This window comes from Tupaia chinensis, unplaced genomic scaffold (assembly GCF_000334495.1).
Source record: "Tupaia chinensis unplaced genomic scaffold, TupChi_1.0 Scaffold000392_1, whole genome shotgun sequence".
NCBI classification, from domain to species: domain Eukaryota; kingdom Metazoa; phylum Chordata; class Mammalia; order Scandentia; family Tupaiidae; genus Tupaia; species Tupaia belangeri.
Window position 1 is genome coordinate 2,440,211 of NW_006159894.1, and position 12,876 is coordinate 2,453,086.

At 43.9% G+C, this 12,876-nt stretch overlaps 1 protein-coding gene and 1 long non-coding RNA gene across 4 annotated transcripts in view; one reads left to right on the plus strand and one right to left on the minus strand.

Moving 5' to 3' along the window:
* Positions 1 to 322: 322 nt before the first annotated feature.
* Positions 323 to 12,876, minus strand: part of RCAN1 (regulator of calcineurin 1) — a 102,276-nt gene continuing 89,722 nt past the window's right edge. The window contains exons 1-4 of one of the 2 annotated variants that reach the window (XM_006153919.3): positions 11,454 to 11,619; positions 8,655 to 8,828; positions 5,461 to 5,620; positions 323 to 2,083 (exon numbers count right to left, since the gene is read on the minus strand). In XM_006153919.3, the coding sequence (XP_006153981.1) occupies positions 1,911 to 2,083; positions 5,461 to 5,620; positions 8,655 to 8,828; positions 11,454 to 11,540 (594 nt within the window). In that variant the 5' untranslated portion in view covers positions 11,541 to 11,619 and the 3' untranslated portion in view covers positions 323 to 1,910. Of the gene's footprint in view, positions 2,084 to 5,460; positions 5,621 to 8,654; positions 8,829 to 11,453; positions 11,620 to 12,876 lie in introns of those variants that run through there. The other variant, XM_014589933.1, reaches the window with a different exon arrangement.
* Positions 11,842 to 12,876, plus strand: part of LOC102494508 (uncharacterized) — a 35,304-nt gene continuing 34,269 nt past the window's right edge. For both annotated transcript variants that reach the window (XR_335334.2, XR_335333.2), the window contains exon 1: positions 11,842 to 12,072. This is a non-coding gene — a long non-coding RNA (uncharacterized LOC102494508). The remainder of the gene's footprint in view (positions 12,073 to 12,876) is intronic.

Here is a 12,876-nt window from a genome sequence, read left to right on the forward strand (position 1 = left end):
GAGGACAGCCCCTGTGGACATCTTTTCTATCAGAAAACTCCTTAAATTAACAATCAAAAACATTATTGCTTGGTGGAGGTGCTGGTGACTAGAGTTTTTACCATGATATTATCCATCTGTACCAAGGAAATACTCTGACTTCCGATTTCAGTTTGACTTGTTTTCTCTGTTCTAAGCGACGTGTTGTGAGTGTAGTGGACCCTGTGAACTGCAGCAAGAATGACAAGTTTCTAAACTCAAAGTGACAGAGGAATATAGCCTCTAGAGACTACAGAATTCAAAGTGTTCACAGATTAACCCCAGAAATAAAATGTCAAACAGATCACTTTTCCATAAAGAGCATACTGTGCCGATTTATTATAGAATGCAGTTAAAAAAAATAGTTTGAGGTTAGCCTCTCCAGTTTAAAAGCACTTAACTAGAAACACTAACACAGCTATGCAACGGTCTCCCCCTCACCGGCTCCCTCCTACCAAGTACTGTAAACAGGATTGTGAGAACATTCGATCAATTTCTCGATATGAACAATCAATTCAATGCAAAGGTATTTGCTTTTCAAAGAAAACTGTCTTCCAGATTTCCAAAGCATGCACTATTACTTGGCATTAGGTATTTCAAAATGACACACTTTGTTATGATATTGTAAGGCCAAAATATAATACCTATTTACCAGACATACACATTACAACTAGAAAAAAAATGACAAATATTAACCTAATATAACAATTCCATCAGGAATTAATGGGGAAAGGCACTGCATCCTTCTCGTATCACCACACGTCTACAATCCACTTCACATGCTTTGAATTCAAGTCCTGTTAGACATCTTTTTCTACAACATACAACTCACAGGTAGGTTAATACATCTGACACTATTCTTCCACTGCCATATTTTTCACCGAAGTGTACAACAGGTATGATTATATACTATCGGCTTTATTTACAAGTTTATTGTGATGTTTTGCTGGGGTAAAAGAATCAACTATTTCAAGCCACAGTTCCCCAAAAGGTTTCCGGCTATGACTCATGGATATAAACCACCACGTTAAAGAAATAACTAAAACCAATGTCTGACCCCAAACACCTAAACTAAAAATGTTCACTCACTGAATATTGGCAGTGATACTGTTGTTCTCTGAATTGTACACGCTAAACTCTACATAGCAATTTCAGACCAGCTCCTCTTGGAAAAGTGCAAGGTGCCTCTTGCACCAGGGAGGAGGCTAGCGAATGTATCCCAGGTAGAATTCTACGAGGGCGTGCTACTGCAAAGAGAGTCAAGAATCCGGAAAGGTGACCCATTGCTCAAATGCTTTCCTAGCTTCCCAAAAGATGTCAAACGACAATGGCTTAACTTTATACACAAACAAAGGTTAGTCTGAAAATCAGTAATATACATGCACAGACATTAGAACATGAGGGAAGAGATGAAACACTACAAGGTCCACACTGTGGTGTTGTTTTCACAATCTTCCTGCGTTAGACCCTTGGCACCTTCGCATGGTGTCTCTTCCTATTGGTAGAGAGAGTCTATCCTGTGGGCTGATTAGAAACAGAAATCTCCTGGGACCCAATGATCAACCTGCCCGTGGCAAAAACAGAACCTACCAGAAAAGAACAAGTATAAAACACTATCGTTATCGGTTTTCTCAAGACGTCCCCCAATGTCCTTGTGCGATCACCACAAACTCAGTGATTGGCCCAAGACATTCCCGAGTGCCATGAACATTGACTGATGTGCAGCATTAGAACAAGGAGACGAAGCCTTGATTCTCTTCTGAGCAACATGAACTGGAGTTTCTGCCACAGCGATCACGGCTGCCACCTCCAAAGCAGTGACCGGCCACGTGCACAGTAAAAGATCCTCTCCACGAGCACGATTTGGACTACTTCTCCATCTGTGTGCCGGTTCAGCTTAAGTGGATAGGTGTGTACTCCGGCCTTCTGGTCTGGATAATTTTTGGTTTGGGTCTCTTCATTCTTTCCATCTCCTCTTCTTCCTCATTCTCTTGATCACTCTCACATACATGGACCACCACACTGGGAGTGGTGTCGGTCGCTGCGTGTAATTCATACTTTTCCCCTAAACTAGAGGGTAACTTGGATACATTTGCAAGAGGCAAAAGTCAGGCCTAAAGGGGAAAGCATTTAGGAGTCAACTCTGTCGAGTTCCTACATACAAGGCAACTTCAAAAAATTTGCAGAAAAATGGGATCAAGGTATGAGTTTATTTGTTGCAAACATCTGAAATCTAGGCTTTGTTTTTTTGAGAGTTGTTTTGCTATAGGATGTGTGTGCTCACTGGACAGACAGAGAGAGACAGAGACAGAAAGTGAGAAATCACCACCTCCCAAGGGAGTTGGCCACGCCACAATCCCTTCTCTTCTATTCTCCTCTTGGGATCTTGGGCATGCACACACATGCGCCTGGCGTGAGTCTGGGTCCAGGACTCGAACTGCTGTTGACTACATGGGAGTCTAGCAACATAACCATTATACCATCTGCTGGTCCCACAGGCATGATTTTTTCATAACTGGCATTTAATTGCCAGAGGACCTTTGCACTCGCCAGAGAGAGACAGGGAGGAGAAAGCATCTCCCAAAGGTGTGTGGTCATGCTACAATCCCTTCTCTTCCATTTTTCCATTCTGTAAGGATTTGTCAGGATTCCTTCTCTTCCATTTTTCCATTCTGTCCGGATGCCTGGCATGTTTTTTGAACTGATGGATCCAGGGTTAGAACTGCACGATCAACCATGTGGGATCTGGCTCCCTTAACCATTAAGCCAAGAGGCCAATACTCATAATATTTATTTTCAATGAACTTCTTAAAGATATGCCCCCATACATCCAATGGGATAGAAGGACACAGCCAGGCACATTTAAGATTTGTACTTTTTTAGTGGCTCATTTAGAAAAATAGGTATCTCCTCTGTAACTGTCAAGCACCCTGATTCCAGGCATATAGAAAGCGTAGAAGAGATGCATATGTAGTTACACTTTTCCTGTCCACCAGGCATCCAGAGGACTCTCCATCTGCCAGTGTTTCCCTAAGTGTAGTGTGAGGAGTATCAGTTCAGGAAAAAGATGTTATGTGAATAAACATATCTGGTAATAGGCCCCCTGAAATTCCCTCATGAGGTTCCCACTGAGGGTTGCTGTGACCCCAGAGACCAGGAGACTTGAGGAGGCCCTGTGTGCAGATGCAGGTATGGCTGCCTTGAACCAGGTGCTCTGCAAATATTTGTGACCAGAAAATCCTTTTTCTCTTAACTTGGAAACCAGGAGGGCACTGTTGGTCTATGTCAGCCTAAGTTTTTCAGGTTTAGCTAAGCTCACTCTGATTCCGCAAGAGTGGAGTGAGCTTTCTGAAACTAGAAACCATGGCAAGGTTTAACAGAGGAGCCGGGCAGCCCTTTCTGGTCCAGGAAGAGTTGCCCTTTGGTGCTGATGGGAGGCAGTGCAGCAGAGTGGCCAACACGTAGGCTCTGAGTCCTACCCAGTCCCGGGGCACATTATTTTGTCTCCCTGGACACCACAGTCTCCTCCTCTATAAAAATAGATAGTAAGGGCAGAGAATTGCATGAATGAATGCACACAAGACACTTAGGACCTGCTCATACTTCACATGACCGATAAATGTGACCCAGAATAATGTTTAGAACTGGATGTAGAATTGGTGGAGTGAGTTGTAGGAATGCTAGGATTTGAAACTGGGCCAGGAAGGTGTGTGGCAGCTCACTCCACTCCTAGAGTGACCTGGGGTGAGTGTTCCTCCAAGGCTCTATATGAGGGAATTACTGAAGTTCTGGGTGAGAAAGCCCCTTAGGTGTACTCCTCCGGCCTGGTGTGATTGCCAGCTGGAGGAGCCGTCAGGCAGGGAGTCCTAGCTCCTGCTATCCGGATGCTCCTCCAGATGGGAAGTACTCTCACTCTTAAGGAGGATGGCTAACTTTCCTCTAGCCTACCCCTGAGGCTGGAAGGCTGGAAAGGATGCAGGAGCCTTCCTCTGAGAGAGAATTAAAGTATGTAAGGAAGATAGATCACTGAAAACATCGTCACAAATTGTTATGGATCTCTCAATTAGCCAAAATCTAGAAAGCTCAGGACCTGGAACTATGTTTGAAAAACCTGGGCAATCCTGTTGGCTGAACAGCATAGCTGAAATATAAAATATTCAAGTTCATTGTTAAATAAACTAAGGGCAAATTGGTCTTACTACATCTATTTTCTTAAAAAAGACTCCTCCAACCAATCTTTTGTATAGGAGTGGTAGATTCTAGGGTGTGGAGAATTTTCATGAACAGCCCTTCTTGACTCTTGAGAAGCTGATGCCTCTCTCCAGGCAGAGATCCCACTTCCTCCATTTCTACCATACTGGAAGATTCCACACCCTCAGACCCTGAATGCACCTCACCAGACGCTGCCCTGGAGGAGCACAGACATCCTCAAACTGGCCATTTTCGGTCGTGACCTTCACGATAAACAATGTGATTAGCAGTAAGTAACGTGATTCCTGCTTTGTACCACAGAGGGAATTTCCGTTGGGGCGATGTTTTCAGAAATGTAATCTTTTCGATATGAAACTGCTGATGGCTTGAGAAAATAAAACCCTCAACCCAAGGACCATCAGTTTGCTGGCCAAGGAGAAACAAGGAGCTGATGGGCTCAGCATTTTTATTTGCTTCATGGATGGGGTAGGAGGGTGGCTTATACCTCTTTCCCCAAACCCCTCCTTCACTCCCACCTCCTCACCCATAGCTAGCAGATAGGGCAGCAACAACTCACAGCCTGCTATTTCAAAAAACTTGTTTTTCACTCTGTGATCATCTCTTCTACCATCACAATTCCACCAGTGAGCCCCATTTTATGGATGAGGCGGCTACGGTATCTGTTTCTGAGTGCTCACACTTCTGTCCCTTCTTTCTCCGGCAAGTGCAGTAGGAGAGTGGCCCTATGGGATCCTGGGGAAGTCCTCCACTGTGCTCTATGGTTCTCCTTCCCTGGCCCATTACAAAGACCAGGTGAGAACCAATCAGATGAACAGATGAAATGACCTTGACTGAAAATCTAACTTCTACAAGCAAGGTCTGTTTTCCCTACGAAAAGTCCAATCGCTCTTCTCCACCTGGAGTGACAGGATCTGGGGCCTGGGCTGAGGCCTTGCAGGCAGCCTGCACCGAGTGGGTGAGGGGATGGACTCAGGTGCTGCCTGTGGGAGAGATCATGCTGCAGTCTTGCTTGCACACCTTCCTAAGAAGTGCACACTCCCAGCAATGATGCAGGAGGATGCACACACAGATGGTTCACACAGCAAGACCACACTGGATCACAGGAGAGCTCAGAAGGGCAGTGGGGACACCTGCATGTGCTGGGGTACAGGAGAGCATCTCATCTTAGGGCCTCCAGCACAGTTGCTCCACACCTCCCTCCATCCCTCTCCTCCTGAGGGCACTACTTACCTGGGCCTAGCTTGGAGATAGCATATAAAAGATCATAGTTTATGACTGGAGTCGCATCTTCTACTTGCTTCCAACCAACTGGAGGGGACGCGGGAGGAGAGATCAGAAACTGCTTGTCTGGGTTTGGTGGAGCCAGGTGGGAGCTTCCTATGTGTAACGTCTGAGGAGAGAGAGAAATATAGGTCACTGTGCCTTTGAAAAGGCAGGTGTGAGGGCATAGGCCACAGCCAGGAAGAGAACAGGTCTGGTTCAAGGATGACTCATGAACTCCCGGAAGGGGGAGCTAACGGGATGTGTGAACTCTGGTCCTGGCGCAGATATGCCCAGAGCCCCTCCCAGGCACCAGGACAACCAGTGGTTAATTATGTTTGACCTAGGCTGACAGAAATTAAGAGAGATGGCTTTAGTACAAATGGGAAAATAAAGCCATTGTCTTCAAGGTCAGAAGGGGTCTCAGAATCAATTTCTCTGAGCTCTTCAGACCACAGAAGCACAGCTTAAGGCCCAAAGGCTAAGCAATATCTCAGATGACGCAGCTTTCCAGAGGGACAGCACAAGGACAGGGAGCCATGCTTCAGGCTTCTGCAGCTGCACCCCCTAACAGCCCTGACTCCATTTCTTCCCTCTGGGGCTCCCAATCAGATGCCAAATGCAAGAAAGGAGAACAAAAATCCACTTTCCAGAAGATTTTAAAAAATAATTAGGAACAATATAACTTGTGATCCTAGTATGGTCTTTAAAATTATGCCAGTGACGAGAGGGTGGTCCAGAAAGATATTACATCAAAAGCTTACCAGTTTGAGTTTTCTTTTCACTTTAATATCCCACCCGCTGATTTTCACAATGAACAAGCACTATTTTAATGATCAAGAAAAGTCATGAAAGTACTAAGTACTGTAATTATTTCTATAAAACCTCACCTGATGCAGAAAGGAGTATACTTGCAGAGGAAGACTTGGGACCCAAGGTCAAAGCCCAGTCCCACATCTCCCAAGGAAGTACCATGGGAGAGGAGGGGTGGGAGTGTCTGTGAGCAGGGCGTTCAGAGTACAAGCTTTAATACACGCTCGAATGGCCCAGCAAGTTTGCCCTCCCATTTTGAAAAAGAAAAAACTAGGACATTTAGTCTGAAGAGCTTCCTTTCAAAGTCATGAGGCCTCCGGACAGGGTCTTCTCTTTTTCCCTCCCTTCCCATCGACTTCCCTTCCCAGGGTTGGTGTGTGTGTGAGAGAGAGAGAGAGCAGAGGTGAGGGTGGTGGGGGGATAGGGATTGGCTTTGTAGAAAGTCCTTCTCCTTCCCCTAACAATCCATCAGCCTCTATTATATTGTAGACTAGAGCTTGGAGAGAGGCTTTGAAGATGGGTCACGTAAGAGTCTTGTGAGGAGGGTCAGAAGGTTAGAGGTCAGGAGAAAAAGCAGATCCACTTGCAGCTCCTCACCATGGACACCCTGGACCAATCCCAGTAACAGGAGGGTTTATTACCATCAGCTACTGTCTCGTTAGCGTTTTCTCCTTCCAGGCTAGGCCTGGCAGCCTGGTGCTAATCTGCATGCTTGTTCGGGGACTCCTAGCTCTTCAGTGAGCAAGCTGATGCCTGAGTGCCTGTGATGTAGCCTGTGCCCTCTGCTCGCTCTGGACTGGGTGTTTAGCCCTAAGCCTGGAGCACAGTCATGAACACTTGCTGTGCAAAACTGAGGGTGCGGGAGCAGCCATGCCCATGCAGAGGCATTCTACCCCTCCCTGAATGACAGAGAGACCTTCCTTTATTTCATTATTATCAACCCAAGAGAGTCAGGGACTGTTTCTGAGGTTGCTTTTAAACACAACTGGATGTCTTGTTAAAATAGGTGAGACACTGCAAATTAATTTTGTCTTTCTCAAGATGAATTCTTCAGAGTTTTTAACTGGAGTATATAGTAATCAATCTATAAGCTGTCTTCAAAAAGGGTAGAATGGGAGGACAGCGGACGGCATAGAGGTTACGTCCTGGACTCTCACATGGCTGACTGTGGTTTGAGTCCTGGACCTGATGGACTGAAAATCACACAGGGTGCATGTGTATGCACGCCCAAGATCCCAGGAGGAGAATGGTGGGGAAGGAACAGTGGTGTGGCCATTCGCCCTGCTGGGTGATTTCTCATTTTTCCTCTCACTATTTACTGAAAATCACACAGGGTGCATGTGTATGCACGCCCAAGATCCCAGGAGGAGAATGGTGGGGAAGGAACAGTGGTGTGGCCATTCGCCCTGCTGGGTGATTTCTCATTTTTCCTCTCACTATTTCTCTCTCTCCCACAAGTGCATGCACACTAAGGAGAAAACCTCTCACACACACAAAAAAAAAAAAAAAAAAAGGTGGAACGAACCATCCCCAGAGCCTAATGATTAAGGAGGAAGCTGGATCCCACATGACTGACCATGGTTCAAATCCTGGCCCCTCTGTGTGTGTGTGTGTGTGTGCCCCAAGTCCTAACAGGATCAAGAAATGGAGGGACCAGAGGTTAGTGTAGTGGCTATGTCGCTGGACTCCCACGTAGTCGACCGTGGTTCGTGTCCCGGACCCGGTGGCTTAAAACTCATGCCGGGCGCGTGTGCGTGCGTGCCCAAGATCCCGAGAGGAGAATGGAGGAGAAGGGATTGCAGTGTGGCCATCCCCCCTGGGGGGTGATTTCTCGCTTTCTGTCTCTCTGTCTCTCTCTGTCTGGCGAGCGCACGTGCCCTATCGCAAAAACCTCTCAAAAAAAAAAAAAAACAATTAAAAAAAAAAAAAAAGAAATGGAGGTGAAGGGACTGAGGTATGACCACATCCCAATGGGAGGTGCTTTCCTTCTCTCTTGCTCTATCTCTGTCTGTCTGTCTGTCTGTCTCTCTCTCTGGCAAGCACATGCACCCTGTGGCAATTAAAGGAAAAGAAAAAACCTAGAAAGAAAGGGTGGGAGGGTCCATGCAGTGACATAGTGTAGTGCAGTGAAACCCACATGGGAGGGGTCCTGGGTTCATGTCCCAGAATTGCCCTGAGCCTGCCGGCATGTGCCTGTGGCCTGGCTGGCTGAGGCTCTATCATGGCATGAGGACTCTGTTGGGGTGCCTATTTCTCTGTCTATCTCTCAGAAGAAATAAATAAACTGAAAATATAGAAAAAGTAAATTAAAGGGAGAAGGGAAAAGATGTGAATCAATAAAACCAACTCACCTGAGCAAAATATAACTTCATTTCCTTCCCAAGAAACTCAGTCTTATGCAGTTGGAGTCTGGCGTCGGCTGCTGATAAGGGGTTGCTGAAGTTTATTCGGACTCGTTTGAAGCTCTTAAAATACTGAAAGGTGATATCTTTGTCATAAGTCCTAAAGAGGGATTCAAATTTGGCCTGAAGAAAAGCAATACAAATAAAAGTAATTAAAATTGATGGTCATATGACCCTTGATCAGAGGACATCATCTTATTTATCGAGGAAGTGGATTATCTATCATTTCAAGAACTTCCTAACTTTTTTTGTGAAAGGGAAGACACTCCTTTGAGTCCTAATAAAGGTGATTTTATAAGGTAAGAAGGTATAAATGGCTAAATACATTTATATTCAGGAGAACAATGACTAGCAGGTAAACATTTCATATAGAAACAGAAATATCCTTTTTAAAAGGAGAATGAGCATTTCCAAGGAGGTATAGTCTGATATTTCATTATCCCCTGGTCTGAGGTCCTTCTGTCCTAATGACCTTCCCCAGTCCCAACCTCCCAGCTCAGTTCAGGTGATGTTCTGTATATCAATTTTTTTTTTTTTATGGCTTAAACGTCCAGCAGCTAATTTAAAAAGCACACAGATAAAAACTAAATTTTTATTGAATTGAAAAACAGTGACTCTAATAAAATAAATTCTGTATTTCTAAAAGAAACTAGTTTCAAAAGTCCTATTGTTTTCTTTTTCTTTAAATTTTAGTCTGTTACTTTGCAACTCTCTGAAATAAAGCTGGTTAAAAAAATTGATGCACTGTAAATTTCTTCACACTGGCTTTATATACGTACACACATCACAGGGTTAATGAAAATTCTGAAACAGCATGAGGTCTTAGAATGGAAAACCCAAGTTCGAGGATTAGGAGCATGGATTCAGGAAACAGCTCATAACCTCCTGGGAAAAGTTCTGGGAGAGACGCCCTGAGCTGGGTTCTGGGATGGGAGTGTCAGTGTGGAGAGCAGAAGGCCATTCCAATCCCTGCAATTCCTTAAAATTCTAACCGGAGATGGAGGGTGTTGGTGGGCAGTTGAAGCAGTCTTCAACTGCTTCAAGGCAGACTGTATCTGAGTGTTGTTTACAGATTAAACACCTAGGACAGGCTGAGGAAACCCAGATGAGAGGAGGAGGGGGTGGCCCAGAGCTTGGGTCCAGATCAAACTGCCCTCCACACAGGAGAGTGATGCAGAAGAGGCAACAGAGTCAAGTGCCCTGGAAACCTCTGGAAAGTGCAGAATTTCTGCACTAGGAGTGAGGATTCTGAGAAACAGAGGGGAAGGTCTTTAGGAATACTGGCTTCAGAGAGATGGAACGAGTTGGCTGCCCTACAGGTGGGGCTATCCGGGAGATGGACTGCCGTCCCACCAGGCAGGATGGTAAGGGCAGGGGGAATGATGCATAGCCTTGCTCTTTGCGAGTCCCCTGGTTTTCCTCAGTTTATGAACATCTGATTTGCCCTGTGGAGTTCTACAGAGCCCCCTTCTGAGAGAATGCAGAGGTGAGGCTCCACAGTTCCCAGCAAATTTCTTCTCCCCCCATCATTACTTTTGTCCCTAACTCTCTTGAGTACGAGCAAGTTTCCAGTAGAAGGGTGTCTTCATAAATTTGGAATTTTGCATGACCTCACCAGTACGCATTGTGACCAACTAGGTAGTTTTGAAGTTATGATTCAGAATTTGGGAGAGATGACTCTGATGAATATTTTTAGAGTATAAATCATGGCTCAGGCCCAGAACAAAGAAGAAATCACATTATCGATTAAATCCAGATTATGATTATACCATTCTCTTATAAAAGAATCTATTTGTTCTGATAACTGATACCAAATTATTAAACATGCTGGGTAACATCTCTACTTAATTAACAATTTTACTTACATAAGACTAAGATGAAGGAAATGATTTTGTAATACTTTACACATAAAGCATACTCTATAATCTAGCTCAAAACTATAGTCCCAGCCTGCAAACACGATTTGGAGTTAAATTTGATTTTTTCTTTTTTTTTAAAGAAAGAAACCTTCACATGTCCCCCAAGATGGCTTTGGGTATAAAGCATGTAACACAAACTCCACCCATCCCCTCCAAAAGAATAAAGGATTCATTCGTATACAATATTATTAAAGACCAGTTAGACAGCTGGTTAGCTACTGATGAAAATCTTACTTTTTAATCAAATGAAGAAAAACACTGACTAAAATGACTAATTATATTAATTACCTTCAATGAGAGCTGCTGCCCAGGAGGCACGCTTATCCCACACTTACATTATTTGTCCAGTTTTATTATTTGCTATGACTGCATTTTCTATAGCTAGAGTAATCTAGAAGCTTGTGGACAGGTCCTTGTAATTGCTAAGAATACACAAATGTTTTTACAGTACATATTTCCTAAGATGAAATCATATTATTCTGAATTCTAGTTGTAAAAGTAAAACGCTCTATTTATTCACTGTCAGGAGTGGCCACTCCCTGAAAAACTTCCTTACAACACACAGAATAAAAACCATACAATACCCAAATGCTGTCTTACAGTAAATTGGTCTAAAGACCTGGGTGTTTTCAAATATTGAGACCTTTAACAATTCCCTCAGTTTGTTCCTCAGACAACAGCTTCTGACTTTCAAGACTCGCAATACTTTGGATGTATTCCCAAACCCCCAAATTGACAAAACTGTCACATACTCCCCAGAGTTTCAGTTAAGAATTCCAATTAGCATAATGCTTTAAAAACAAAAATCACATTATATTAGCAGCCTTACCCTGGTTTCACTTTCGCTGAAGATCTCACTGTTTGCCACACAGGCAATCAGGGAGCTAAAACTGTAGTTAAAGTTTCTAAAGTGCATCTTGCTTTCTCACAGTGAACAACTAGAGACCCACGCAGCCGAGCCCCAAGTGAGTTCCCTTCCAAGAGGCTGTGTAGGTTCTTTCCAGAGCCAGCCCTTATAAAGCACTGAAGGCCAGCCCCCTGGGGAAAAAAAAGCTGGGCTTCCAGAGCATCCTGTTTGGACAGCACATTCCTGACTCAAGTCCTGCATGCTTGCAGGCAGACAGGGACAAAGTGTAAGTTTCTACTGGAAAGAGGTGACGTCAACACCTTAGTCATTTTCCCTATGCTAATTAACTCTGCTTGGGGAAGATGGAAAAAACAGCTGAGGTTTGCTTCGCAGCTGCTTTACCAAGCCCTCTTGCAGCATAGTTTCCACTGGTAGTAATTCCATTCAGCCACTCAGACAACGCGCTCCTCAGCTGAATGGGACGACCCTTCTTAAGATGGAAAATGTTACAGAAGAAAAAGGACCGAGTCTAGAGCAGTAAACAGCAATTAGCCTGCAGGGAAGTTTCAAGGCTTTGGGAGACCTGGAGACCAAAGTCTTGGTGAGTTTGCTTGATCCCTGTAATTTCCTGAAAAACCTCAATCGAGGTTTCATATTGGGGCATTAGAGAAAACATTTTGAAATATGTCTTGGTCAATGAACTCTGTTTTTAAAGAAAAGCATGGGATTTATTTTGAAATGTAGTTTCTTTCCTTTTTATTTTCTTCCCCTAGTTCAACTTTATTGGATGGACAGCTTAATTCTCACTTTATTCCACAGTGGGTTAAGTGGGGAAAAATCCTAAAGCAATCCTAGAATTTTCTTTTGAAAACTTTATTATTGTAATTTGAGAACTAGGAATATGTAACACATTGATCATTCTTCTAACAGCTACTGACTTCAGGCAAAGATATAAGCACATTTTAGTGAATCTAGCCTGTGAAATTGAGAAAATAAACATTAAGAGATCCTGCTTAGAGGCTTATAGACTAAATGCTTCTTTTCCTCTCCCCACCCCCCAAAAAAGGACAGGAAGAAAAAATGGAAAGAATAGAACCTGTAATTGAAAAGCTAGATACAGTTGAGCTGTCTGGTCTGGAGAAGCACACTGGCATGTAAGACCTGCTCACTCCAGCCCTATCAAAAGGCTGCACCTCTCTTCTAAGCATTTTGCCACTTTCAATCCCTATGGAAATCTGAGTCTTAAGTCCTATCTTCTTTCTCCAAATTCATTGTTATCTAAAAGCATTCAAGTTATTTAAGCATTCTATAGTTTAGGGGCACACAGGGACAGCTCTTAAGTTCCCAGATGTTAAAGGAACCCTACTGTTCATATTTAAAAATTAACTTCAAAGAATTATTAAAG